This window comes from Lepus europaeus, chromosome 3 (assembly GCF_033115175.1).
Source record: "Lepus europaeus isolate LE1 chromosome 3, mLepTim1.pri, whole genome shotgun sequence".
NCBI lineage: Eukaryota > Metazoa > Chordata > Mammalia > Lagomorpha > Leporidae > Lepus > Lepus europaeus.
In genome coordinates this window covers 11,133,318-11,160,426 of record NC_084829.1, presented here as the reverse complement: position 1 = coordinate 11,160,426, position 27,109 = coordinate 11,133,318, and the positions used below count along the sequence as shown (strand labels likewise).

The window sequence follows — 27,109 nt, the reverse complement described above, 5'->3', positions numbered from 1 at the left end:
GCAAGGGAGCAAAGGGGGGCAGCTGTGCAGCCAGGAAGGTACAGGGCTGTCTTGCAATGCACGAGTTCCCTCCCCACTCCTTCCCTGTGTGGCTAGAGTGTGGGAGGGAGAAGGGCGGAGGAGGGAAGTTGAGGTCAGGCAGGGAGGTGGGCTCAGGTGATAGTCCACGCCTCAGTGCCCAGATTCTGTTTCTTGAGGCCTTGAAGTGTCACTGGAGGATTTTAAACATGTTAGTCATATGATCGGCTCTGCACTCTGGAAATTAAACTGGCGGGGATGTGGAAGGCAGACCGGGGCAGGGAAAGCGTTCAGGCTAGGAGACTAAAAAGAAATCACTGGAGTAGCTTAGACAAGAGACACAGAGGACTGATCTAACGCATGACTGTGCTATGGCTCAGGCTGGTGGGAGCCTTGCTGGCCTGTGCAAGGTGCAGCTTCGTCCCCTGCGAGGGGCTGGACCAGATGATTTCCAACGTCACTTCCCACGCTGCAAGCTCTGGCTCTATGACTTTGCCCTGCACTCTCAGACAGCAGCCACAGGGATCCTTCCCAGACGTGCCTCCTCCCTCTAGCATGCTCTGGAGTTTTGTGTTTTGCTGGATTCATGCCTGTGTCCAGTGGCAGCTGGAAAATCACTTGGATGGTATCCAGTGCCATTTCCCGCACTCCTGTCTGCACGAGGGTCTGGGGAGACAGAGCTCTTGGCAAAGAAGGAGGTAGGTGGCGAGGCTGACAGGTGGGGATGCCCACCGAAGTCAGGGTTGGCAGGCACAGGGGCAGGGGCCTCAAATACTTCAGGAGGGTCCCTCTGGGAGTACTAGGGCTGCTATAAGCATTGATTACACAGCTCAGCTTTAAACATCACTTTTGCAACCAGGTTCCCAAGTAATGGATTGTGGTAGGAGGCTATTTCTGTATTCATTGAGAGGACGTATGTTTCCCCAAAGAGTTTTAAAGAAAATATACTAAATGACACTAATAAAGTAACAACTGACTGCAGTTTTAAGCCGTGTTGAGACCAGAGCTCAGCCATTTAACTAGTAGCCTGCTCTCTTCAAGTGCTGAAACAGAATATGAAAACAGTGAGAAGTATCCCCTGTTCCAAACTCCACATTGGGCATGCCTGACTGTTTGCTGTTCTTAGACAAACTAAACCCATACCTACCCTAGGCCCTGTGCACACGTCACCTCTGTCCAGATGATCTTTCCCCAGATCTCTGGGTGGCTGGTCCCTTCACGAAATTCTCACAGTTTTTCTTTATGTGATTATGTCTGCTTATGTGTCATTTCCTTAGAGCGGCTTCTCCAACCACCTATCCTAAAAAATAGGTCCCACCTCCCCCTAGCCATGGTCTGTTTCCCACTAGCCGTTTTCACTGCTGAATTGCTCTTCATAGCATTTGTCATGGCACGTCGTATTATCCATCCCTTCCATTATCTTTCTCTGTTCTCACTGGACTGTAAGCTCCACAAGGGGAAAGTCTTCTGTCCAGGCTACTGCTGTCTACTCCTTGCCTGGAAGGTGCCTGCGTGTGGGAGGTGGTAAATCAGCAAGAATGGCCCACGCATGGGGGACTCCTCCACCTGTTTATGAACACCCACCTCACTTACAACATCAACAATAGTCTACTAATAGTTATAATGAATAGAGTGCTAACTTACATAACAGTAATGCTATATAATATAGTAACAAACTAATACAGAGTAAATCTAATATTAAAGCTAATGTAACAATAACATCAGTTAATAATCAATAACTATTAAGGCCTTACAACGTGCCAAGCGCTATCCACGTCTATTCATATTATTTCATTCAATCCTCACTATATCCTAGCAGGTAGATGTTATTGTTTCTATTGTACACTTAAAGACACTAAAATCAAGAAACCTGCTGAGATTGCAACACCTGATCCCAACACCTCGGCGCCTTCCTTTACGCATCTGACTATCTGCTGACCCAAGCCATCTTTCGATGAACTTACAGTGGAGTTGAAGCGTCTCACGGTATAGGACAGAAACAGAGAAGCAGGGGGCCGTTCAGTGGGAAGCCAGCCTTTCTGGCCAGAGAATGACAGTCCAGAACGCTCCAGCACACACAGGGTTTGGGATGTTTGGGGATGTTCAGCATTTTAAAGCACTAGTATGGGGCGGGTGGGATGGCGTTCACATACTCAAACAACACAGCAGGAGGATTTAGCTTAGGAAGCCAATGGCACAGTGCGTTATCTAGATCTGGAGGCCACCAGACTCTTCTTACACCTGGAAAAGCCTTTGACTCTTTGTCCTCTCTTATCTAGGCAGACGCCAAAAACAATTTCCTGCAAACCGAGGATGCTCTGCTAAGTCTGCAGTCGGGAAGGTCCTTGCGATGAGCTAGACTGCACGCTTAGTCTGTGTTCAGAGAGACCTTGCAAAATCACTCGGGCTCATTTCTGCTGGAAGCCCGAATGAAGAAAAAAAAAAAAAAAGCAAGACCCAGCAGAGGCCAGAATGGGTGTGGCAACCTCAAGTCCAGGGAATCGGTGCCCCATTAAACTGTAAACTAAACAGAGAATGCTGTAACCGCTTTTGTAGACAGCTGCTCTCCTGTTCTTTTTGCTTAAGTTGTAAAAGTAGAGTCTTAATCCCTTGGGAATTTAGCCCCCTCCCCTCAAAAAAAAAAAAATCAAACTGATTCTGATCCAACTCTGTCAGGAAGAAAAGAAAAAAGTCAGGTCTGATTTTTCCATCCTAGTCCTGGAGTCTGGGCTGGGGTGCAGCCCACTCGGGACTGCTGTGCTGTGGATTCCTGAGGTCCAGGAGCAGGGCAGTTTTCACGCCATGACACTCCCCTTCCGAGGAGGTACCGACGATGACCCTCTCTGTCTTCCCAGGGTGATTCTTTCTCTATAGAACTCCAGTCATGAGCTGCAGTGGAGAGAGGCTGGGTGCTTTAGCCAGGCCCATCAGACAGGGGGCTTTTTTTTTTTTTTATTCCCCTGGGATAATAAGTGTCGGTGGGTTAATGGGTCAACTTGAGGAGAGAGGTCAGAAGGAAGTAACCGCAAGGCTCAGAGCTGGAGCTGAAAATGCCCGCTATCAAAGAGCACAGGACCCAGCAGCCACTGATGATGTATAGGGCGTGCCCTGGCCGGCCCCATCCCCCGGGTCACATTTAACTATTCCTCTGAGCAAAGCCAGTGGAGGTCACTTCAGGGGCCTGACACTCTCTGGGTGAGGCCTGTGTGGGGGCAGAGCCTTTCTCTGAGGGAGAATTGTATTCTGGCTGCTTGCAGACCTACGCTGCTTCAGAGCGCTCTGAACATTGACAAGGACACAAAAAGCAGCCACCAAAAAAAAAAAAAAAAAGAAGAAGAAAAGAAAAAGTGGGGGAGGGGGGAGAGAGAGACACACAGAGAGATGTCAGCAGGGGAGTTTAGTAAAAAGGAACCCAGAGACAGAAAACCTTTTGTTCCCCGGGTTCGTTTCTTGTAGAGGCTGCGAGGTGAATGGCTTTGAAACGAAATGGGTTTATGAAGGAGTTGCTAGGTCACGAGAGGCTCCACTGTCAGGCTGCTTGGTGAACTACCATTCGCTAAAATTTCGGTTAAATGAAATGGGTTTATCTCCTTTTCCTGTTTTTCGTCTTATTTACTTCTTTCTTTCTTTCTTGGGGGGGGGGGGCAGAGAAAGGCTCACGACGGTTCCCCACTTTGTTTTATTTTCCACCCTTCGGGATACCATAAAAACAAATGATCACATTGCAAGTTCTTTGTCAGTTTTTCAGAAGTTAAGGGGTGGGCGGGGCTTACGCATTACCTTGCTCCACCAGCCAATGGTGGAGTGGTATGCAAATGAAGTCGTGAAGGGCCTGCCTCAATCACCGCGGTGAGCTCAGAGGCTGGGGCAGGCGGCTGCGACTCGGGCCGGGCTCTCTCCGCCGGCCGCTCTGCGCTCCATGGAGCAGCGCGCACGCCGGCGCTCCGTGCTGTCTCACTAGCCTAGCGAAACGGCTCCGTTCTCCGCCGCCGAAATGAAGTACAAGGTAAGAGAGAGCAGGTGTCCTTGGACGCCCGCATGACAGCTCCCCTGCAGGGCCCCCGCCAGCGCGCGGCTGAGCTCTGCGAAGCTGGCATGCCGGCCGTCCGAGCCCCAGACTTTGAGCGCCCCAGGCGATCGCAGGGCGCCGAGCCCTTCTGCCGTCCGCTCTGCTCCGGGAGTGGCCGGGTGGTGAGCGGCGAGCCCCGGCGTGGGCGGGCGGGCGGGCGGCAGCCACTGCGGATCAGAGGATGTCTGCACCGCCGCACGCAGGAGCTCCAGCCTGCACGGCCCTGGGATTCTCCCGGACTGGCTCTCCAAGCCAAGCTTTTCAGCCTTTACCTTACGCGTCTGTCGGGGAAGCACGGTGCCCTGTGTACGTTAGGTGGGAGACGCGAAAAGCCCCGTCTGTTGTTACGGTGGTGACGTCTGATATCCTTAGATGTTGGATGTAGGGTGTTAGAGTAAATGGGTGTTGGTCATTTCTTGAAGCTTTCGTTGATGTGTGAATGGAGGCTCAAGCCAGCTTATGCCTGCGCCTCGCGGAGCGTCACGGTCACAGTGCTTGGGCAGCACTGTTTGTGCGCTTATTCTTGGCCAAGGGTTATCACTGGCTCAGCGTACCCCATCCAAAGAGGCAAGCGGCTTGCAGGGCACACGGCACAGAGGCAGACTGCCATCCACCGGGCATGGTTGTTTCCTTGGATGATGAACAGACGTGAGTCCTAGTGCTTTTAAACCGAAGTGCTATCATCAAATACTATATTACCAAATCTGGCAAGCTGTGGCCTCGCTTTGGGGTTGACAATTTGTACTAATTGCACTACCTGGGATTACTTTGCTTTCTCTCTGAATTATCTAGTTTCTGGTCTATCCCTTTAGCATATAAGGTTGCAAATGCGTGGTCCAACTTAATAACCACTGGCTAACCTCAGTGATAAATCTTTGGTTCAGAAACTATACATCTTGTTCAAAAGCTCGAAATCCAAATGTTGGAAGTCTTTATTGTCATGCATGAGTTATAGTTCCTGAAAAGGTTACAATAATCTGAAACCACAGGAATCAGTTATCCCTGGACTATCTATTTCCCATTTATCTGCAAGAGTTGGGGGAGAGCAGAGGAAAAAACAATCCTGAAGATCAAAATTGGGCTTTAGGAAATAACCCAACACAAATCCTTGGACCTGGAAGAAAGTTCTTTTTTTGATGGGATTCACCCTCATGTTTCTCCAGTTCCTTATTTAGCACAGAGATAGGAGTAGCACCAGATATTACTCATGCTGGAGTGATTTTTTTTTTCTTCTCGCATTGCTGAATAAAAACTTACTTGAAGAAAAGAGCATATTCATACATTTATTATTGGAAAGTTAAATGGATGAAATTGAGTGCTATAATGTAGAAAGTGACAAAGTTTAAAGTCACTTTTATCCAGTGACCTCATCATGTTTTAGCATTACTATTTATGGAAAGAAAATATCAGGGCAACTGACAATGTCAACTGCGATTGGCATTCAGGGGGAAAACCTGCCTTTTTTCTGGGTCTTAGCCATGTTGAGGGCCCTGCCAAGTGATGTAAATAATGAGTCTTATTAGCTTGTGAACACATTTTCCCACAAAAAAAGGGCTGACTTCTCTGGACAAATGACAGACTGATGCCCTATGGGAACTATCAAAGGAACCCACAGCTGAAGCAATCCCCTCTCCCTTTCTTATGAAGTCCAGCTTCTCTTCGCTAGTAACAGACAACTTTATTTTGGCACAGGATTTGGTCATTTTCAGGAGAGGAGGTGACACAAAGGTAGTGGGATTAGAAAGCCGAGATTCACCATGACAAGACTGTCATGTGTAACTCTCCCAGTGACTCCCAAAGGTAGGAATTACTCAGATACTCATTTTCAAATGTGGAAATTGTGGCACAGAGAGGCTAGGTAATTTATCTAGTGCTAATACAAATGGTGAACTGGGATCCAAAATTCATGACTTTAACCACTTATTAAGAGACAGAACAAGAACCATCTTTGACCTCCCAAAAATATCTTGATGAATGTTTTCTTCTCCCCGAAAGTTCAAGGCTATTATATCCCGAGTATTCCTGAAGGTTGGATTCTAATTCCTATTTACTTATTGTTTGTCAGTGACTCTATAAAGCAAAATGAAATGCACATTTGACAGTTACTTGTTTAATATGAGCTGCTTAAGTAGTAAAACCAGACAATTATTAGACTGTAAAATCCTAGAGTAGGAATTATCTTTAAAACACTACACTGCTCTAATAAATGATAAATGTAGCACAGACTGTAAAGTGTTCATTGAGAGATTTATAAATCAGGCCCTATAATGTGTTTTGCTGCAGTTAACCAGATTATCTGGTTTGGCCACTTTGGGGATCATAACTAGAGAACAGTCAACCTCCACTCGCTTGCTTATAATATACTCCCTTGCAGTTCCAGGCATGCAAGTGATGTTATTTACAACAATCAGGAGAGCTGTGGAGCCTAAGCTATTACTTTAGGTAAACTTTTTTGGTTAGGAGATATCTGGCCTGTTTTTAATTCATTGCGTGTTTTTATTTGTTCACGGGAAGGCTACAGTCACTCTCGTATGTACCTAATATTCCACTCCTCTTAGAAGGGAATCAGTCTGGAGTGGTGTGACAGTAAATTGTGGGATCTTAATAAGTTTTCCACAAAATCTTAATATAAGACTAGGTTCTCCAGAGGGGCGGGGAGGAAGGTGGCACCTGCATGGTCTTGGTTTGCTTTTTCTTAGGAGGTTCCCTGGGCTGCGGAGGGGGAGGGTAAAGGACCCCAAGGGTCTCTGCACAGCTGTGTTTGCACAGAAGCACCCCCAGGCCCCGCCCACTTCGTGCTGGCTAGGCCCCAGGCTCTGCCCATTCCAGGCCCTAGCCTGGGAGGCGCTCCAAGGCCCTGCCCGCCTGACCTGTACTGGCTTCGCGGCTTCTGTAACTTGGCCAAATTTCTGAGTGCTTGCGTGCCTCTGTTACAATTCTACCCTGTGTATCGAGTCTGCCATACAACGAACTCATTCTTAAACGTTTTCACTGAAGAAAAATTACAGATGGGACTTAGAGTAAAATGAAGAAGCTTACACTTTGAAATTCCTGATTCTTGTGTTCTGGTTACAGGGGGGAAGAGCTGGTCAGGGAAAGAGGAAAAAGTGTGTGCCATAGAAAGCTTTTGAGGGCAACTCTGAAGTAACAGTTTTTCCCAAACCAGCTTGAGAAGAAACATAGAGGGGCTTCAGTGTAGTCAGTATGGTCATTTTGTATATAACCTGTGAAACTCCCAGTTCTTTACTTGCTTTGATATTCTGTTTTTTAGTTCTCAATTTTTCTCTAAGTGGTTTGTGGTATCCAATCTAGAGTTTGAGACTTCTCTTTCTCCTTGTTAGTGTGAGATTTGTGAACTTAAAAGCACCCAAAGGTGCTTTGAAAACTATTGGTGTGGGCTGACGCCATGGCTCACTAGGCTAATCCTCCGCCTGCGGCGCCGGCACACCGGGTTCTAGTCCCGGTTGCCCCTCTTCCAGTCCAGCTCTCTGCTGTGGCCCGGGAAGGCAGTGGAGGATGGCCCAAGTGCTTGGGCCCTGCACCCGCATAGAAGACCAGGAGAAGCTCCTGGCTCCTGGCTTCGGATCGGCACAGCGCGCCAGCCATGGCAGCCATGTTGGGGGGGGGGGTGAACCAACGGAAGGAAGACCTTTCTGTCTCTCTCACTGTCTTAACTCTGCCTGTCAAAAAAAAAAAAAAAAAAAAAACAAAACTATTGGTGTGATTGCACATGGATTCATACAGTTAGCAAACTGCTCTTCAGAGCTAGATGACTTGTGCACACTGAGATACAAGTCATTCTAGAACCGAAGGTGTGCTGACAACACCAAGTTTAGCAAAGCGTGCGGCATGTTACCGGGTCTTCTGCCGTCCCTGCTGGAATACACTTCAGTCCTCTTCTCACAACTTCTTGGTGGCTTCTTGTCTCTCCCCTCATCCCTGGTCAAAGTAAAAAGGCTTTCTCCCTATTTTTCCATCTCCTTTGCAAACACACCTTCCCCTTTTGTGCCTTTATAACCTGACTGGCTCTCCCTGCCTCATTCAAGCATTCCTTATGCCTCTCCAACACCAAAATTCAGTGGGTTTACCTCCCACACCTGCAGGAACTACCTCCCCCTACTGCACATCCTGTACCCCTTCCTTTGCCTCTCCTTCGACTCTGCTGTGGGAAATCTTGTTCCCCCACTGTTCCCATTCGTTGCCTACGTGACCTGAGTAATCTGTTGCTTCCCACTAGTAATGTCTCCTCATCCACTCCATAAAGCAATCAAATGCCTAAACCTTTGCCTCCTGGGCAGTCCTGTAATCCCTAAAATAGGCTTTATGTTTTTCACCTCTGCCCTCCCCTGTTTGCACTGCCTTACTTATTAACCTCACTCATTCAAAGCACCCACTATCTAAAGGGCACCTATAATTCTCCTACATCGCTGCCTTCGGAGGCAGTCCAGTTTTACAAGAGACTCGCCCTTTGTCTGTGGAGGTGGGCTGATAGACATGTCCCAGAATTCAGAGTCTGATCTAGATCTGTTAAGCCCTCAAGGTGCAGGAAATTGGTCTTATCAGCTCTTATATTAGAGACACCATAGCTTGGACAAAGGCTTTTTTTTTTTTTTTTTTTTTTTTTACAGGCAGAGTTAGATAGAGAAAGAGACAGAGAGAAAGGTCTTCCTTTCTGTTGGTTCACTCCCCAAGTGGCCGCTACGGCTGGCATGCTGCGCTGATCTGAAGCCAGGATCCAGGTGCTTCCTCCTGGTCTCCCATGCGGGTGCAGGGCCCAAGCACTTGGGCCATCCTCAACTGCACTCCCAGGCCACAGCAGAGAGCTGGACTGGAAGAGGAGCAACCAGGACAGAATCCGGCGCCCTGACTGGGACTAGAACCCGGTATGCTGGAGCCACAGGCGGAGGATTAGCCTAGTGAGCCGCGACGCTGGCGGACAAAGGCATTTTTGCGTCTTGGGGCTTTAAAAGCTGTAATCTTGGGCAAGTTAAGCTCTCTGAGCTTCAGTTTTATCTGCAAGACACAGGGAATATGCCCAAGAGGATATATGAAAATAGAGTGTGTCCCATGGTTCCTGGCCTACGGGTAGACAGAGCTAGCTGGCTCCAGCTCTCCCTGTATAGGAGATGTGCAGAAGATGTTGAAGGACTGTCTCACTCAAGAGTTGGTGATTACATCGAGTCCCAGTTAGTAAATTAAGCTGGTTGAGTACTGTTAGGTATTCCTGGGGCCTGGGTGCGTGTGGTAGAAACACAGATCCCAGACAAGGGAACCACACAGCATTCCTCTGGCACAAGCCCCTGCGTGTAATGTATCATTGACTTGGTTTCTCTGTTGTTATTAATAAGTCCTGATATTCCTGAAATTGCAGGACCTTGTTCAAAAGGGGTACTCAACAAATGCCTATGAGAGTTGATGTTGATAGCCACTTAAAAGGATCTTAACACTGGCACAGTGGAAAAGACATGGATTTTGTTCCAAATCCCATTTTTATTACTTCCTAATGGTAATTTTAAGCTAGCTACTTTAGATGGCCAGTTCCTCCCTTAAAAATGAGAATGATAGCATCTGGCTTATCAGAGTTGCAAAGATATAATACATGAGGCACCTTCAAAAACTTCCTGGTAAAATGGAATCTAAAGAAAGTTTATTTTGGTGCGGAAATTGTTTTGAAATCATGTGAAGATTTTTCATAACACATTTTCCATGGATTTGTTGGAGACCCCTCGTAGATGCATTCATACATATGGAGACATAGAGGGGCATTATACAGATAAACGTCTAAGAGGAAACATTCGCTAAATTGTTTACCTGTAACAAAAATAATAATGAGAAAGTTGTCAATTAACAAAAGCAAAAGAAAATCAAGGAAAGAAGCGTTGGGGAGTAGATGAGAAGCACAGGGTAGATGTTGCCCCTCTTCCATTGCTGTCAGAGTGACGTCAATGCAAAGACAGGAGTCTTGGTGCTCTATTTCTAAATCATTTTAGGGTTAGAAAGAAACCTAGACAAATCGGCTTGAAAAATGCCAACCATCAGGACCACGGCCCTACACTACAGAAACATATAGGCTTAATTACCAGGACTGTTTGCCAAGACAAACTAAACACGACCATTGGGAAGAAATACTACATTTCCAATTTCAAATGCCGGAGAATAGCTGCCGGTTGCCTAGGCAATGGATGATTGCAAAGAGGATGGGCATGGAAAGGGGACAAGGGGAAAAAAAAACCTGTTTATACATGGTCAACAACACCCCCTCGATCTTATTGACTTTGGACATTCCAGTCGTGTCCCTCGGTCATTCTGGCTAGTGAGGACTCCTCACGGCTGGGGACCATCACAGCTACAAACGGCTCTTCCCGAAGAGTCTTCATTTTCAGACAGCAGCCTTGTTGGTGACCCTTTTCCACGTAAGGACTGGCTCTTCGGAAAATAGTTTTCATAAACAATGCACTCTAGGTGGACTTAGGGATGGCAGAAAGGCTTCCCAGGAAACATGAACAATGATGATGACCGCTATTTCTCACGGCAAGGTAGTAGTTGTAAGATTACCCAAAATATTGCTAATGTGAGATGATGAGAATTTGTGTTGATCAGAAATGAAGACTGAGCAACCATGAACATCTGAAAGTGCAGACACTGCAAACAAAAAAACCTGGCTGATAGCTCCCTCTGGAAATGAATTCTTTGTGTGTTTGTGTGTATACACACCAGGAGGCTTCAAAAGTCTGTGGAAAATTGAATTAAAAAATAAATGCAGGGCCAGGTGATTAGCCTAGTGGCTAAGATATCACCCATGTTCCACATTAGAATTCCTGGGTTCAACTGGCGCCACGGCTCACTAGGCTAATCCTCTGCCTGCGGCGCCGGCACACCGGGTTCTAGTCCCGGTCGGGGTGCCAGATTCTGTCCCGGTTGCTCCTCTTCCAGGCCAGCTCTCTGCTGTGGCCCGGGAGTGCAGTGGAGGATGGCCCAAGTGCTTGGGCCCTGCACCCACGTGGAGGACCAGGAAGAAGCACCTGGCTCCTGGCTTCAGATCAGCGCGGTGCGCCACCCGCAGTGCCCGGGCCGCAGCAGCCATTGAGGGGGTGAACCAACGGAAAAGGAAGACCTTTCTCCGTCTCTCTCTCTCACTGTCCACTCTGCCTGTCAAAAAGTAAATAAATAAATACAATTCCTGGGTTATCTGGCTTCAGCTCCTGAGTCCAGCTTCCTGCTAATGCGGGTGATGACTCAAGTAATGGATTCCTGACGCCAACATGAGAGATGTGAATTAAGTTCCTGGCTCCCAGCTTCAGCCCTGGCCCAGCCCCAGCCACTGTGGGCATCTGAGAAGTGAATCAATTGTTGGGCTCGCTCTCTCTCTCTCTCTCTCTCAAATAAGTAAAATTTTTGAAAATACAAGTTCATTTTGTTGCAAAAAAAAAATCTGAATTCTTTGCATAGTTTTTCTGTAATACACATTTTCCATGAACTTTCTGAAGATCACTTTTATGTATGTGATTAACCGTGACGCTCAGTAGAAGACTGTGATGATCAGATCAAAATACATGCAAGGCTAAGAATGGAACCAGATCTCTGTCCTACTTAAGGTGTTACATATTTAGGCAGCATGATGTGTTATTAACATTTTTCCTAATTTTTCTCATTAGGCAGAAACTCTGTGCCATCTCTTGGTAATTTCTGAGTTAGCCTTAATCTCATGGATTTGTGGTTGTCAACTTGTTCCCCTCAATTTAGCACCCTTCTATCCCAGAAGATGTGGCTGATTTAATACTCATCAAGGCTTCTTTGTCTCCAAGGCTCTGCACTTTACTGATAAAGTATGAGTTGGGCTTCTCTGCCACCCACAACTCCCACTCCCTCCCCAGATAACCAAAGCAACAAAGCCAGCACACAAGCAATGGCACCAAAGTGGACTCTCAGACTCTACTCCAGCCTTCTTGGAGTTCAGAGTCTTTAGTGCCAGGACCTGTCAGTCATCTGTCAGTGAGGTTTTCTTGGTTGTTCCTGTTGCAAGTCATCTTAGAGCTTGGCAGGAAATAGGCTTGTGTGCTGCATTATCACCACAGCATGGCTAAAGCGCTGTTTTGAAACCCTCTTTGCCTGGAGTGCAACCTGGGGATAGAATTCCAGTCCTGCGTCTTCACTTAGAACTCGTGTGATGAGCATGGCCTTGGATGGGGCTGAGTAAAGGAACAGTAGAAATCCAAGTGGCCCAGGAGCCTTCTTCCTCCTGACAACCACATTCACTGGGAGGCTGGGCTTGCAGCCACTCAGAAGCACAGACTCTTATGTCTTGCTCTGATAAGAATCATCTCGTCATGGAAAACACGTACACTGGCTGAATCAGGGGCCCTGAGCAGTACCTACCCTAAATTCAATCAAGGAAGTTTCATTAGCAAATTCGAGGGTGCTTCAAAGGGTTCATGGGAAAATGTACTTACATGTTTATTTTGATGCAAAAAACTTGAAATTCACATATACTGTTTCAAAATATTCATTTTCCATCAGCATTTTGAAGACCCCTCATAAGCATGGATTTCAAAATTTTTTTGGCAACACAATACACTTAGCTTTAGATTCTGTTTTCAAAGTTCCCTTGGATGTCATTTCTGGGGGAATGTATCCCTGTCTTGTAAGCCCCAAACTGGGACATACGGTATGACCATGCGAAGGATATTTGAAGCTGGGGACTTCCTTGCAAAGTTCATGAGCACACAGTTGCTCTGTGGACACCATGAGCTGCTCCAGAGACCCATGGATGGTTGAAGGCATCGCCCCATTTCCTTTATGGTAGCCTTTTGCAGGAAAATATCCAGGGGCTTTTTTAAAAAGTGGGCTTAGGCAAATTCTCCAGATAAAGTCATAAATAACACTTACACATAAATAATAAGGGGCTCCTTTTCTATTCCCTTGAAGAAGTAAGCATCTTTAGAAATGAAGGCAAGCCCATTTTGAAATACAGGCTTGTTTGGAACACCTGAGCGCATTAAGCAGTGCGGGGGATTGCATTTCAGTTGTTCTTGTCTTAAACCTGGCAGGTAGCTCTGGCCTCATAGCCCACAGCGCCGGCATCAGGCCTCTCGCCTCCTTATTAAGATCTTAATTACAGACGCGGCCTGGTTCATTGCTGAAGGGAAAGAATTTTGTTTCTCTGAACTGTGTCTGCTTTTTGGTGTGGCAGGTGTAATCATGATGAGATCATTTCTGTTTTGTTTTCTTCTCCCGGAGGAACTTTTTTGAGGAGGAGGAATACAGTTCTTAAGACACGATTTCATGAGCTCATCAGAGCACAGTCATCATAACTGTGCTCTGACTTTATAGAGACCATTCCTTCTGAAGAAATCAGAGTGTTTCACATACATAACTTCACGAATCTTTGTAGTATCGTCATGAAGAACACGTTTATCGTCCTCACGGTGCAGATGGGAGACAGAGGCACCAAGGCTGTGACTGCATGGTCCTGAGTCTTACAGGATGAGGACTGAGACCAGCTCCTCTAATTCAGTCCACTGCCCATTCCTCTCCCCAGGGCTTCTCAACCTCAGCGCTACTGGCAGTTAGGGCTCAATAATTCTTTGATGTGGGAAGATTGTCCTCAGCAATGCAGGATGGTTAGCAGCACTCCTGACCTCGCCCAGCAGATGCCAGCAACACACACCGTCCGCGTGGGGATGACCAAAAAGTGCCTCCAAACACTGCCAGCTGTCCCTGGGGGGAACAAAATCCCCCCGAGTTGGGAACATCTGGCTTACTCTCTTTTACTTTCTTTATTTAAAAATTATCGCCTTATGAGTTTTATCTGATAGAAACAGAGATTCCGCTCCCACAGAAGTGTGTGCCATCACTTTATCACAACTGAAGCCAATCTCAATGGAGTAAGTCTTAACCAAGTCACTTCCTCTGACATCTCAGCCTCGGTTTGTTCACACAAATCCTAAGAACTACAGAGTCTGTCTCAGCTCAAATGTAAAACCATCAAACCATCTCTAAGACAACCGGAAGTTTTCAAAGTCTTCCTCTCTCTACATGTATATCTAACCATCTAACATGCATTTAGAAATGGGCCATTAAGGTCACGGTTTCATTCTTATGCATAGCAAGCATGTGTGAGAGCTTCTCTATACACCTGGGCATTGGACAATTCCATTCAGTGGTTTTTTTTCTGTTCCATCTGCCCTGCCATCTCTCCTCTTGCTTCTAGCTCGGAAGTTGCAGCTTACAAAGCTTTTCCTTGAGATGGCTCAGCAGCTGTTGCACTGATAGCACGTGGCCATATCTATCTCTCAGCAGAGAGCTTGGATCTGATTTTTTAAAACTCTTTAAGGACCTCATAGGTTAAGTAGAAAACAAGAATCAGACACCAAACCGAGGCCAGGTGGCATCTACAAGAGTTCCAGTGAGGGATGGCATCAACCGGCCTCTGGCTGGGAGACAGTTGTTGCCAGTAGGTGGATGTATTGGTATGGGTTTCAATGTAAACTTGGACTGCATACCGTGGTGCAGGAAGATAGACAGGAAATGTAAAAATAGGCAGACCCTTCCCTTCTTTTAAGTACTTTAGTAGATGACATGACCGCTGTATTTTAGCTGTTGAGAAATGATATCATTTTTGGAAATACACAGTAATACAGTGGACTGAAATCTCCTCTTCCTTCTTAATTCTCATTTCTCTCCCCCCAAGTACCTGGATGTTAGAGGCATTTGTCTAGACAGGCAGATAGATATGATCTGGTGCCAACACTGTAATGTTGGCTGAAATCCAGGTGGTTGTTTTATTGTTAATAAAACCTATCTTTTGGGTGAGTGGGTGTCCGGCCTTCGTCATTATATGGCGCCTGTCAGATTTATCTAGGGACAGAACCATGAAAAGTGCTTGTGCCTGCTCCATGTTTTTGATCCTTTGCCAATATATTGTACCAAAATCTATCAAAACCAGGCAATCTGGAACAAATGCTTGTAAATTCCAAGGCTTCATAGCAATAACGTGAAACTCCAAGACGGAGAAGATTCTCTGGAAGGGCCTCCTGGTCCAGTGGGAACCTCCGGATGAAGAGAGAAAGCAGACGCTGGCTCTGGATCTGCTGCTAATCTAATCTGAGCTGCCCCGGGCTACAGAGCGATGCCATTGGCTTCCAATAGTCCCTTCTTACTCTAAAATTCTATTCTAGTCAGTTCTGGTCAAGATACTGGTGACTTCTGCTTCTTAGATGCATGGAGACCTAGCTGTTCTACCTTCCTTAATACTCTTGAGATTGTATGTGTATATGTAGAGTGTATGTATACATAAATAACGTTATTTATGATCATCAGACTTGTGATTTTTCTTAAATACTGTCAGTAATCAAATTCATCTTCGACCAAGAAATAATAGAAGTTGACATGGCATTGCACACACACACACATACATCCATGCAGGCTACCTACCAACCCATTTCATACAAAGCAAAGTATTTGTTCTGGTATGTTGTTAGCTTCATAGTAAACAAATTAAAGCATAGGAATATTTCTAACCTTCAGAACCTTAAATAAAGGAATAAAAGATGTCATTCACTCAAGTGCAGGGGAGACACCAGCCTAGCATTTGAGGAAATGCTTTTTAATCTCATAGCTACGCTGTCCATATCATGTTACCCTATCTGGCCAGATAGGACTTTCTCACTGAGATCCAAAAATCCAGATTTGCAATGAGCATCTGATCTTTTCATTAGCTCTCAAGAAGTAACGTCACTTTGGTATATGAGCCAACAAAATCATGCTGGCTTCCAAATGATCCTTCATCAAACAGGAACAGCCCACTATGGAAAGGATGTTAGGATTCCCAAATTCAGGAGCCTTATGGGCAAACACACACAGGGCACTGGCCCACAGTGCATGCAGGAGTGTTAACAGTGTCTCATTCTATGTCAGACTACCTTGGCCAGGGTGGGGGACATGTCTAATTTCACATTTCTTAAAGTATCTCCCACTCACAAATGCTCAAAAGGGGGACCGGTGTTGCAGGGCAGTGGATTAAGCCCTTGCTTGAAATAGTAAGAGCTGATAAGGGAGCACAGGTGCAAGCCCTAGGTGCCCTGCTTCTAATCCAGCTTCTTGCTAATGCACCTGGGAAAGCAGAGGAATTGGCCCAAGTTCTTGTGCCCCTGCCACCCACGTGAAAGACCTAGATGGTATTCCAGGCTAACTTTAGCTTAGATCAGCTCTGGCCATTGCAGCCATTTGGGGAGTGAAACAGTAGATGGAAGATATTCTTTCTCTCTCTCTCCCTCTCCCCCCACCCTTCTGTGTGTGTGTGTTTGTGTGTGTGTGTGTGTGTGTGTGTCTCCCTCTCTTTCTGTAACTCTGCCTTTCAAATAAACCAATCTTCAAAAACTCTTGGAGGGGAATGATTTAGCTAAAAGTCTTGAAGGTGGGAAATCTAAGACAACTTGGGAATTTGGGGCAAAGTGAATGACACAGATTCAAAGAGGACCCAAGATGCTCATGTAAGCTCATGACCATCCTAGGACTTTAGAAGAAGCACCTTCCAGAAAACAGGAATCATTTGCTGAGATAGTCTATTTGCCAGAGGAGTCTTGTGGGAAATGCTAAACATTCTTTGCCCGAGATCAGAAGTATGATGGATTAGCGGGGCTGATGGGATCCTGCTGTTGGCTGTTGTCTTCTGGGAGCTAGTTCAGGTGCCCCAGTGAAAAGTGTCCATGCCTCTGAAAAGCACTGCTGAAGGAACCCCCATAGCTTGTCATACCTTACAGCACTTCGTAGCTTATCCTATCTTCTCACTCTTGTTTTTGAAGGCTTTGTGTCTGCCACTTAACAATCTTGGGAGGCTCCAACTAAAAAAAGCCAGCATTCTACATCTTCAGATGCCATTTCAAGAATTGATATCCAGGTTTTCTGACCGTGTCTGTTTCCTTCTGTAGAGAAAGCCCACCCCCACCCCCATCCCCAGGGTGATGGTGGGAGGGAGCAGAGCACCGGAGCCAAGTGGATTCTGTCTGTGTGCACAGCGGCACAGGGGCTTTTCTTTGTCTTCCCCAAGGTGCCCTGAGGCTGACCTTGATGTTCATCCCCAGCCGCTTCCTTTAGCACTGATTTCCTTGACATTGACCATTTCCTTTAGAGCGTCTGTTTCTCAGCATCTGTCTTCTGTGTGCGTGTGTCCACACGCACAAGAGCTCACCAGAATCCATGGCTCGGGTTGGACTGGGAGGGATGGTTTGGGTGCAAGAAAGTCGTGTCACTGCAAATGAGGCAGCCCTGAGGACTTGGCAGGGTCTCCTGCACAATAAATATAGCATGAAGTAAAAATAATAAGCGGAAGCTGGGCCATTGATGATGCTATCAGTCACAGTGGAATAGCATGCCAGCCATTGTGTCTCATTTCTCTTTACAGAACAGCATGAATGGTCATGGAAATTCTACGTCACACCTCTCTGTATTGGGAGCAGCAGATAGTTTCCCTGGCAGTAGAGTAATAAGCTTTCTTGACATTTTGATAACGGTGGAAAAAAAAGAGGGGGGAGGAACTGGGGTGGGGGTGGGGGTGTGGAAGGGTAGGCGTTCTCACGTGACCAAGAGCTCTCTGTCTCTGCAGCTCTGGCCAAATGCACAGTATTTTCTTCCCACTCTCCAGGATAGCTTGGGAACTAGAAACAGCAGAACCCAAAGGTCCTGGCAAGGAATCTGAATGGGGCTCTGTCACCTACACTGAAGAGAGAGACAGCTCTTAAAGAGGCCATTGTGTTTCATCATACTAGGATGGTCAGTTCCTCTTGGCCTTCCTGTTTGCTCACTACTTGCAAGCACTGGGTTCAGGGGGGTCAGCCCCCCCATCTGCGTCATTGTCCTGTTATAATAGGGAGGGGCAGGCACCTTCCTGTGCTCTGTCTCCCATATTCTCTGGCTGTCAGGCTTGAGCGACTTGGACACACCATGTAGCTTTCTGCTTAGTTCATCTTCCCCACTTCCATTTGAAAATGTTAACCAAATGCCTTACTGAATTCAGAAAAAACAATTTCACTCTCCCTGCAGGAAATTGGAGTTCAGAATCCATTTCAACTTAGCAAACATCTAATGAATGTGTATTTTGTTGCACTACGCTAAAGTTCTGGAAATGCAAAAGGCATTAGACAGCATCCCTGGACTTACAGAGTTCGCATCTAGAATGGGACAGTACAAGCTGGACTGTAAAGAAAGACAGTGGCAGAGAACTTGGAGAGGAAACGATCAGGGAGACTTTGGAATGATAACTACTCTGGATAAGTGCAAGGTTGGTTTGAGCTGGGAAGAGGTTAAGTGCTGGAAAGGCAGTGAGGAAGCAATTGCTATGCTCCAGGAAAATAGTTGGTGAGTTTTTGAGTTCAGAATGGGGGGGGGGGGGGCTGGTGCTGTGGTATAGTGGGTTAAACCTCTGCCTGCAGCACCACCATCCCATGTGGGCACTGGTTCGGGTCCCGGTAGCTCCACTTCCGATCCAGCTCCCTGCTGATGGCCTGGGTAAACAGTGAAAAATGGCCCAAGTCCTTGGGCCCCTGCACCCATGTGGGAGACCCAGAGGAAGCTCCTGCCTCCTGGCTTTGGATCTGCTCAGCTCTGCCCTTGCAGCCATTTGGGGAGTGAGCAGCGGATGGAGGACCTCTCTCTTTCTCTCTCCGTCTCTGTCTGTAACTCTGCCTCTCAAATAGATAGACAAATCTTAAAAAAAAAAAAAATGGTAGTGAGGGGAACTCACAGTCCAACTGATGGAGATTCAGGTTGTGAAGAAACTCATCCAGCCTCTGATGCTCTTACTATGTCCATGCTGTTAACCAAAACAGGCAAAGCAGGAGAAAGACTTTTTGCACTTGTTGAGTTAGAGATGAAAATCCCACTGGGCAACTGGAAAAAGGGACTGGAATGCAGAAGAAATATCCCAGCTAGAGCTGTGGATCTACATGTTCTCTGTGTGTTCCTTCAGCTGCCATCACATAGAGGAGATTTCATTTAGAGAGCAAGCGTACATGAGAGAGGACAGTGCAGGAGAGACCCTTTTGGAACATAATCACTTAAGGCAGCTGGGAGCTGGGAGGTGGGGAGGAGACTAATCTGTGATGGAGAAGGAGGAAGAGTGCTCCAGAGAAGAGAGAGAACCAGAAGTGGTGTCATGGAAGTCCAAAAAAGATTCGAGAGAACTTGGGGTGAGGGCCAATTCTACAGGCTGCTACCAGTAGGGTTCCCTCTGCTCAGGGTCATGACCCTAAATGCTGACTAGAGCCTTCTTAGCAGATGTCTTTGACCTCACTAAATACTATCCGAGTGCTGGACCTGGACAGAGGAGGCTTGAATTCTTGTCACAGCTATGAAAACTTCTTGCCAGTTAACTTGGCCAATCATTAACTTCTGGGGCCTCATTTTTTCTCATTTGTAAAGTGAGAGAGTTGGACTATCATTGTTTAACGTTCTTTCTGGTTTTCAAGGTCTGTGCCCCAACTGCCTTGGTGCTTTGCCAAGCTCTAGCTTGTGGGTTTACATATTGCTAATTGCCAATCTCTGGAGGCTAACCATCCAACGTGTATAGGATTACACAGCTCTCTTATCTCGCCCTGATTTGTTTCTGTGTTGACCTTCCCACCCCAGAGATAAATACCAAGTGGGCAGGAGGTGGGAGAAAGAGTAGATCTTGAATGGCAAACTGTCTCCTTTGGGTTTTTCTAAGATTTTCAGATAATCAGTGCCTAACTTTGTGGCCTCAAGGAATCACACCTTTGCACTAGAGAAGGTCCCTCCACTTCTACTGCCAGAAAAATTAACTCTTGTTTTGCCTACTTATGAGTTAGTGCAGGGCTGAATGAGACTTGTCATTCCAGCTGAAGCTAATTGGCCTGTTATCTTCCCACCCAATTCTTGCCCTAATACCAAGTATTTTCAAAGCCACAGTCCTTACCCCATGTCTTTCCCTACCTTCTGATGTATTGCACTCTACCAGAAACTGATGAGAATTGTCCTTCATTTATCCAGTAATGATAATATTATTACTGTCTCACAAATTCTCTTGAATGTAACCCTGTTTCCTGATTTCTGTCTAAAGGCGGATATTTTACAAGATGTTGCAGTGGCCAGAACATATTTCTTATTCAGATAACTATTGCTTTGTGATACAGTTCTGCTGAATTCTAGTTGTGAGCAAGAAACATATATGTAAAAAATATTCAGAGAGGGGCCAGCATTGTGGTACAGTGAGTTAAGCCATAGCCCACGACACCAGCCTCCCTTATTAGAGAACCAATAAGTACTAGCTGCTCTGCTTCTGATTCGGTTCCCTGCCAATGTGCCTGGGAAAGCAGTTGAAGATAACTCAAGCACTTGGGCCCCTGCCACCAGGTGGGAGAATCAAGTGGGGTTCCAGGCTCCTGGCTTTGGGTTGGCTCAGTCCTGGCCATTGTGCCCATTTGGGGAGTAAACCAATAGGTTCTCTCTCAGATCTGTCTGTCTCTCCTGTCACTCTTCCTTTCAAATAAATAAAATATTTAAAAAATACTTTAAAAGTTCATAGAAAAGGAATTTTATGAAAAAAATGCATGGATTTTTTCCTAATAACTCCAAAATAAATTTATCTTTTAATTCCACTGTCCCCAAGTTTTGAAGTACCTTCATATATAATAGCATCTTAAGAATAGGACTAAGCCTAGATTGAGAACTGAGAGGAGGCAAGATGGGTAGGGAATCAAACCAAAATACACACCAGTAAATAAAATAAAAGATCACGACAGCTGTCAGTCTCGGACAGTGTTCAGATGGCCACTCGAATTCTCTTGTGGCATCCTCCCTGCAAACACACAGGAGAGCTGCTGCAGTCTTGCTTTAGGGACGAGGAAGCCAGCACACAAAGGGGAGAGGTGGTATGCCAAGTGACATAACCGGGACCCCAGCCCCATTTATTCCATAGGCTTGAAAAAAACAACTGGTCATCTTCAGAACTTACAGTGGAACTGGACCACTTAGAAGGACGGAGTGTGGCAGAGCTAAGGTCTAGCTTAGAGTGATGGAAAGACAATTGAACCAAAAGATCCCAATTTTTATTTCCATGTCTGACTCCAGTAGTGTGGCTGTGGGCAAATGATAAGCTGGCCTCCTCAGATCTGTTTCCTCATCCATAGGGCAGGGACGTTGTGCCCACGTGATCTCCAGAGGTCTTTAGCATCATAACCTTCTCTTTAGGTGAGTGGCTGGATAGTAACGCACGACTTCTCAGCTGAGGTTAAGAACATCTATCAGTGCGGGAACAGGCATCAGACAGGTGCTGGGCCTCCTGCCACCAACAACCAGACCATGCCCTGGTCCTAAATCCCCATCCATGGCCATTAGGGAGGACTGCTGGGAAGTCACGGGCAAGCAATCAGGAGAAATCACCTGTGATACCCAGGTTGGCACCAACAAGGGGCTCTGACGTTGTGCCCCAGAAGCAGCACTTGAGGCGACGGGTGGAACCATCAGCCTGCTGCTTACCAGGTGGTGGGAAGGTTACTGGGATGGGAGACAAAGAACAGCCACAGGCCTCTCCCACAGGGATTCGCTGTCTCTAATCAAGCATGGTGCGGTGTTCCACTTCAGTGCCTCGTGGTGTTCTGCAGTTGGACGTGGCCCAGCTGCGAATGCCTCGACCTGATTTGTGCTGATTAGGGCTGTAGCCCATTGCCTTTCCACTGCTTTCTGTTTCTTCTTTTCCATCTTTATAGCCAATATAATCGCACAGCTATCAGCCCTCAGCGCCCATAAACTGGCCTGGACTCTGTTACTTGTGATTTCACCTGGGCCTTCCTTATGGACCATTTCCTTACCAACCATTTCCAATCGTTGAATGGGCCTACAAGGAAGGGGCATAGACTAGAGAGGGCAGTGCCTTGCTTGCTCTGTAATCACAAGGCAGCTTTGCAAGAGCCAACTCCTTGAGGCCATTCTGGTACAGAGGACCAGAGTCTTATCCTTTTTTTAACTCTATGACCTTTCTAGTCCCACACCCAAAAGCTGGAAGAAAAGAAATGAGAGGCTTTAGGATTAAGATGTATTCTTTAAGATTTTATTTATTTGAAAGGCAGAGTAACAGAGAGAGAGGGAAGGAGATATCTTCCATTCACTGGCTCACTTTCCAAATGACCACAACAGCTGGGGCTAGGTCAGGCTATAGGTAGGAGCCAGGAACTCCATATGGATTTCCCACATGGGTGGGAAATCTTCTTTTCCAGGGGCATTAGTAGGGAGCAGCTGGGACTCGAACTGGAGCTCTGGTGTGGGATGCCAGTGCTGCAGCCTAGCCCACTGCTTCATAACACCAACCCCTAAATGGTTTCACAAACCAGGAGAGAATGTTACCTGGTTTTGTCTATATAGATTCTCATTATTAGGAGGAGCTCAAAGTTTCCCACACTATAGCTGCTAAATAAAACCTTCACCTAACACACCAAGTCCTCAGTTTCTCTTTGGCTTCTCTTATCATTCCCACATCTGGCACAGAATTCATAAAGATTTCAAACTTCTTGAAGAACATCACAAAGCTTCCTGGGTGCTGAGCGCTGGGGCTGTATCTCCTTCCCTTAAGTGGCTGCTATGAGTCACAGGGGCTGAGCTAACAGTAGTGGAACTGGATCACTTCCCAACGACTAACCAGAGTGCAGAGAGCAGACTGTGAGACCCGTGGTTATGGGCATAGAATGGGGGTGGGCAGTTAATGCACAGCAGCTCTAAGGAAACGAAAAGCACGAGGCTGCAAGATCGAATCCACATTTCTAATCCAAACAGCAAGAGCTCCAAATGCCACACATGTCAGCACGTGAAATACAGTCACGCACACGCTCCCCTCAATCGGCAGTGCTTTCTCCCATCCCTGAGCCCCACCACAGTGACGCTAAGTGCATCCAAACGCCTGAACAGGGCACTCGAGAGATCACTTTTCATTTTCCAAGTGCCTGCAATGAATTTACACCGTTCCCCGACTTCTCTGTACGCTGGGAAGGGGGCAGGCATGTGGTGATGGCTGCCAGCATGCTGGGAGACTTAACTGACGCCAAGAACTGAAATCTTCAGAGCCTTTGAAAGGCATCCAGGAATGTCAGCCCAGTCTGCCCGCCCGCTCTCTGCTGAATGCCTACTTTGGCTGTCTGCTCCGTACTCAATGTGCCAGACAGGCAGGCCTTCGTACGGAGGGAGAGTGTGATGTGGGCCCATGAAAGGGGAAAGCACAGCCTTTCAGATATGAATGGCAAGATTCCAGAAGTAGGTGATAAAGTGGCAGGGAGGAGAGGACGAGGGGCCCTCAGGAAAGGGGTCAGTGAAATATCAAAAGAGTTGGCATCTACCTCTGGGCGAAGACCTTCTGTGTAGCTCCCGGCCATCCACTTCGGAGACGTGGTCTACTATCACCTATGCCCTCTGCTTGATGACCATAGCAGATGTCTGTGCCTTGCTTAGAGATTCTCCTCCTACCCAAGGACCTCTTCATCATCTGAGAATAAGATTCTTTAAGGCCTGCCAAGGCACACATAAGTATGCTTTTGTATATATTTCAACACCAAATCCAAATGCCATTTGCAGTGTGTTATTTGGGCTTTTCTTCAACTCTTTCCCCCCAGTATATGAAAATCTGAGACATGCCCATTGTGGTACATCTGAACAGCTTGGAGTATGTTTCCCCCCTTAAACTCATTTTGAGAAAGGAAGACAAATGGTCCGTGCAGTGGAGCATTCTCCGACTCTTGAACAGGGCCACTCACAGCTCCTTGGCATGGTCTCCTCTGCCGGAGGAAAGAGCTCTTCTGGTGTGGTGAGCTTTTCCGAGGAGGCAGTCTGATGTCATTGGTGGCAGACACAGTGTGCATGTATCTGTCTTTTGTCTGCACCATCTGTTTTTCTCCTTACAGGCTATTGTTCCGAGTTATTTTTTTTTCCAGCAAGTGTGCCTCCCATAAAAGCACGGTTTTCAGTATTAAAGGGACTGAGCTGATATCCTAACCCGGTTTCTCTTTTTTCCTTCCTTCCTAGAATCTTATGGCAAGGGCCTTATATGACAATGTCCCAGAGTGTGCTGAAGAACTGGCCTTTCGCAAGGGGGACATCCTGACTGTCATAGAGCAGAACACTGGGGGACTGGAAGGATGGTGGCTATGCTCCTTACACGGGCGGCAAGGCATTGTGCCTGGCAACCGGGTGAAGCTTCTCATCGGTCCCGTGCAGGAGACCTCCTCCAGCCACGACCAGTCCACTCCTGCCCTGATGCACCAGAGCTTTGGCCAGCAGAAGCGCTATCAAATGCCAAACCCCCAGGCGGCTCCTCGTGACACCACCTACCAGGTGCCACCATCCTACCAGAACCAGGGGATTTACCAGGTACCCACTGGCCATGGGACCCAAGAACAAGATGTCTATCAAGTGCCACCATCAGTACAGAGAAGCATTGCGGGGACCAATGGGCCGCACTTAAGTAAAAAGGTGAGTAACTGATTAACTGGAATTTTGTTCCTACTTATTTATTTTTGCCGTTGCACTTGAAGCAATAGAAATATTATCAAAAGGATAACTAGAAGCCACCAAGAAATAAATAGACCAAATATTCTATTGTAGGCATCATTATAGTTTTAATATCATTACTATAGTTATATCATTATAATTATAATTATATAGTTATATCATTATAATTTTGCTAATCAGTCAGCAAAACTTTCTAGAATTACCCTATGCTAATTACTGTTAATTCCCCAGCCATTAAAAGTTCCTATGTCACTGTGATTCATACAAGACCATAAAATTGTTTCTCCCCATCTTTGATAGGTCTTCTGGACCTAGAATCTATGCTCAAACAGTTTCTAGTCTTTTCTATTTCTTCCTGGAGTGATATAAGGCACGAAATCTTATCTAAGCACACTGTGCAGCAATGATCCTACCCTGGTCAAAAGCTGAATCCTGACCCCAGTGGCCTGGCAGCACAAAGAACCCACCAGAAATAGAGGGAGTAAGGAAGCTGGGAGTAGGACATGCCTACCAATTCATTCTTCAGCACTGTCAGCTTAGAGTTTGACTCACTGAAAACACACACACACCTGTGACTGTGGAAGGACACCATCCTTTGGCCCTTCACAGCTGTAATCATGCCTTGGGCAGTGGGTGAAAACACTGGGGCTTGAATATTTAGGGGGGAATCGAGTTTTTTAAAAAGTGTATAACAGTATGAGCTCAACAGAAGTGTGTTCATTGAATAATGAATGTTGAGCATCTAGTATGCTTGTGATGCTTGTGATGCGGTGTTGAGTTAAAGAAGGGATAAAGCCCTTGTGATGCTTATGTTGTAGAAGGGAAGGTGTAAGTGAACATGATAACGTCAGGTGGGGATGGATGCTGTGAAGAAAGGAGGGTCAGTGCACACAGGAGGGTACTCACCAAAATCAGGAGGATGCTTTTGTGAACATCGCAAAGGAGGGATCTTCCTGCAAATTCTAAACGGTCCTTTGAGTTGGTATTAAGAATGGATTAATTTCACATGACAAGAAAATGTCCCTGAAAGACAAAAGTAAAGATGCCTTTGGATGCCAGCAACAGCATGCATAATTGTGGCCTACAAAAACAGATGAGCCCTCCTTGAAGTCAACCTAACCCTGCCTCAAGTCAGCCTAATGCAAAGTCTGAATTTACAAACCCATATAAGATAGGGAATATCTATTTGCATGGCGTTGAAATTTTCTGTTGGAAAATACAAGAAGGAAAAAGATTTACTGTTGGATTCCTTCAAGTGGCAAAACCACCGATGCGTTTGCAAATCGCATTTTATACAAACAGTCTGGTTTTCCAAACACGCTCAAGAGTGCAGGTGTCGCTTGAGTCCAGTGCGTGTTCCTCCAGAGGAGTGAACTGCGGTGGCAGTGCGCAGCGTTCCCACCTACGTGACCCAGGACAGGGATCCCTGGCTAGCGGCCCTACACTCAGCCATGACCTCTCAAAGCCCTTCTCACCCCAGCAATTTCACATTCAAAAGGAAAGCCAAACCTGACCTCCGTCTCCAGAGGGGAAGAGACCAGTTGAAAGGTGTAACTATAAATAAATAACTTCTCTCATTCTTAGTTCTGGCTGTTTGCACCTTAAAAATAGCTCCCCCTCGCTGGAGCTGGTGCGAGGCAGCCGAGGGAGGCCAGAGCAGCAAATGCTTGGCTGAGAGTGGTGGGTCCAGACTTTCATCACAGTTTATTTTGGCAGGGAGGTGACATGTTTTCCTTTTGAGACTCAACCTTTTTGGTTCCAAGTCTGCAAAGTCTGAAACTTCAGACTTCCCATTGTGTGTGCCGGGGCTGCTCCGCACGTTTGCTCCTTGGCTCTCTCTTCTCCTTTTAGGGGGCAGACACTGAAACGTGCCTTCTCTTGCATGCATGACAGGGGGCACTGGTGCTGGGGTGGCCAGGTTGTATAAGTTCTGCAGTCAGTGGAACATTTTGTGTTTAGCGTAAGGTAGGCACCTACTATAGGAAGAGGTCAACTTTGGGAAAGGACCTCTACCAACACCTCCAGGAGATGCAGCAAGGGCACTGGGCATAAGGAATGCCTGGAGCATGGGGGAAACAGCCATGCTGGGAAGGGCTGGCCGGGATATCCTGACCGCCCCTGGAAAGCACCTTCAATGAGGCCTCCCATTGCCAGGTTGCCTGCTCCTCTCCCTACCCCTCTCTTCTCTCATGCTCTCTCCAGCTCTCCCTCTCTTTCCTTTCCTCCATCTTCTTCCTCCCTCCCTCCCTTCTTTTCCCCTCCTTCGCTTCTTCCTCCCCTCCATTCCTGCCTTTATAATAGTGGAGGTGACTGAGCTGCTAACGGTGATGTTATTAGCTTCCACATAAGAGCTATTGCTTTAAACTTCCGGCAACCTCCTCCTCAGTATAGGGCTTTCCCAGTGGGTGGAAATCCCAACAGTGAGTGAAGCCAAGGCCCCAAGACATAATCCCAGCGCAGCAGATTAGGCATGGTGGATTCACCCCACCCTTTTTTTTTTTTTTTTTTTTCTCA

General features: G+C 46.7%; 1 protein-coding gene across 1 annotated transcript in view; it reads left to right on the top strand.

Annotated features, from left to right (window-relative positions):
- The first annotated feature begins 3,890 nt into the window (after window positions 1–3,890).
- Window positions 3,891–27,109, top strand: part of NEDD9 (neural precursor cell expressed, developmentally down-regulated 9) — a 55,548-nt gene continuing 32,329 nt past the window's right edge. The window contains exons 1-2 of the mRNA XM_062184596.1: window positions 3,891–4,024; window positions 24,110–24,556. Of these exons, the coding sequence (XP_062040580.1) occupies window positions 4,013–4,024; window positions 24,110–24,556 (459 nt within the window). The 5' untranslated portion in view covers window positions 3,891–4,012. The remainder of the gene's footprint in view (window positions 4,025–24,109; window positions 24,557–27,109) is intronic.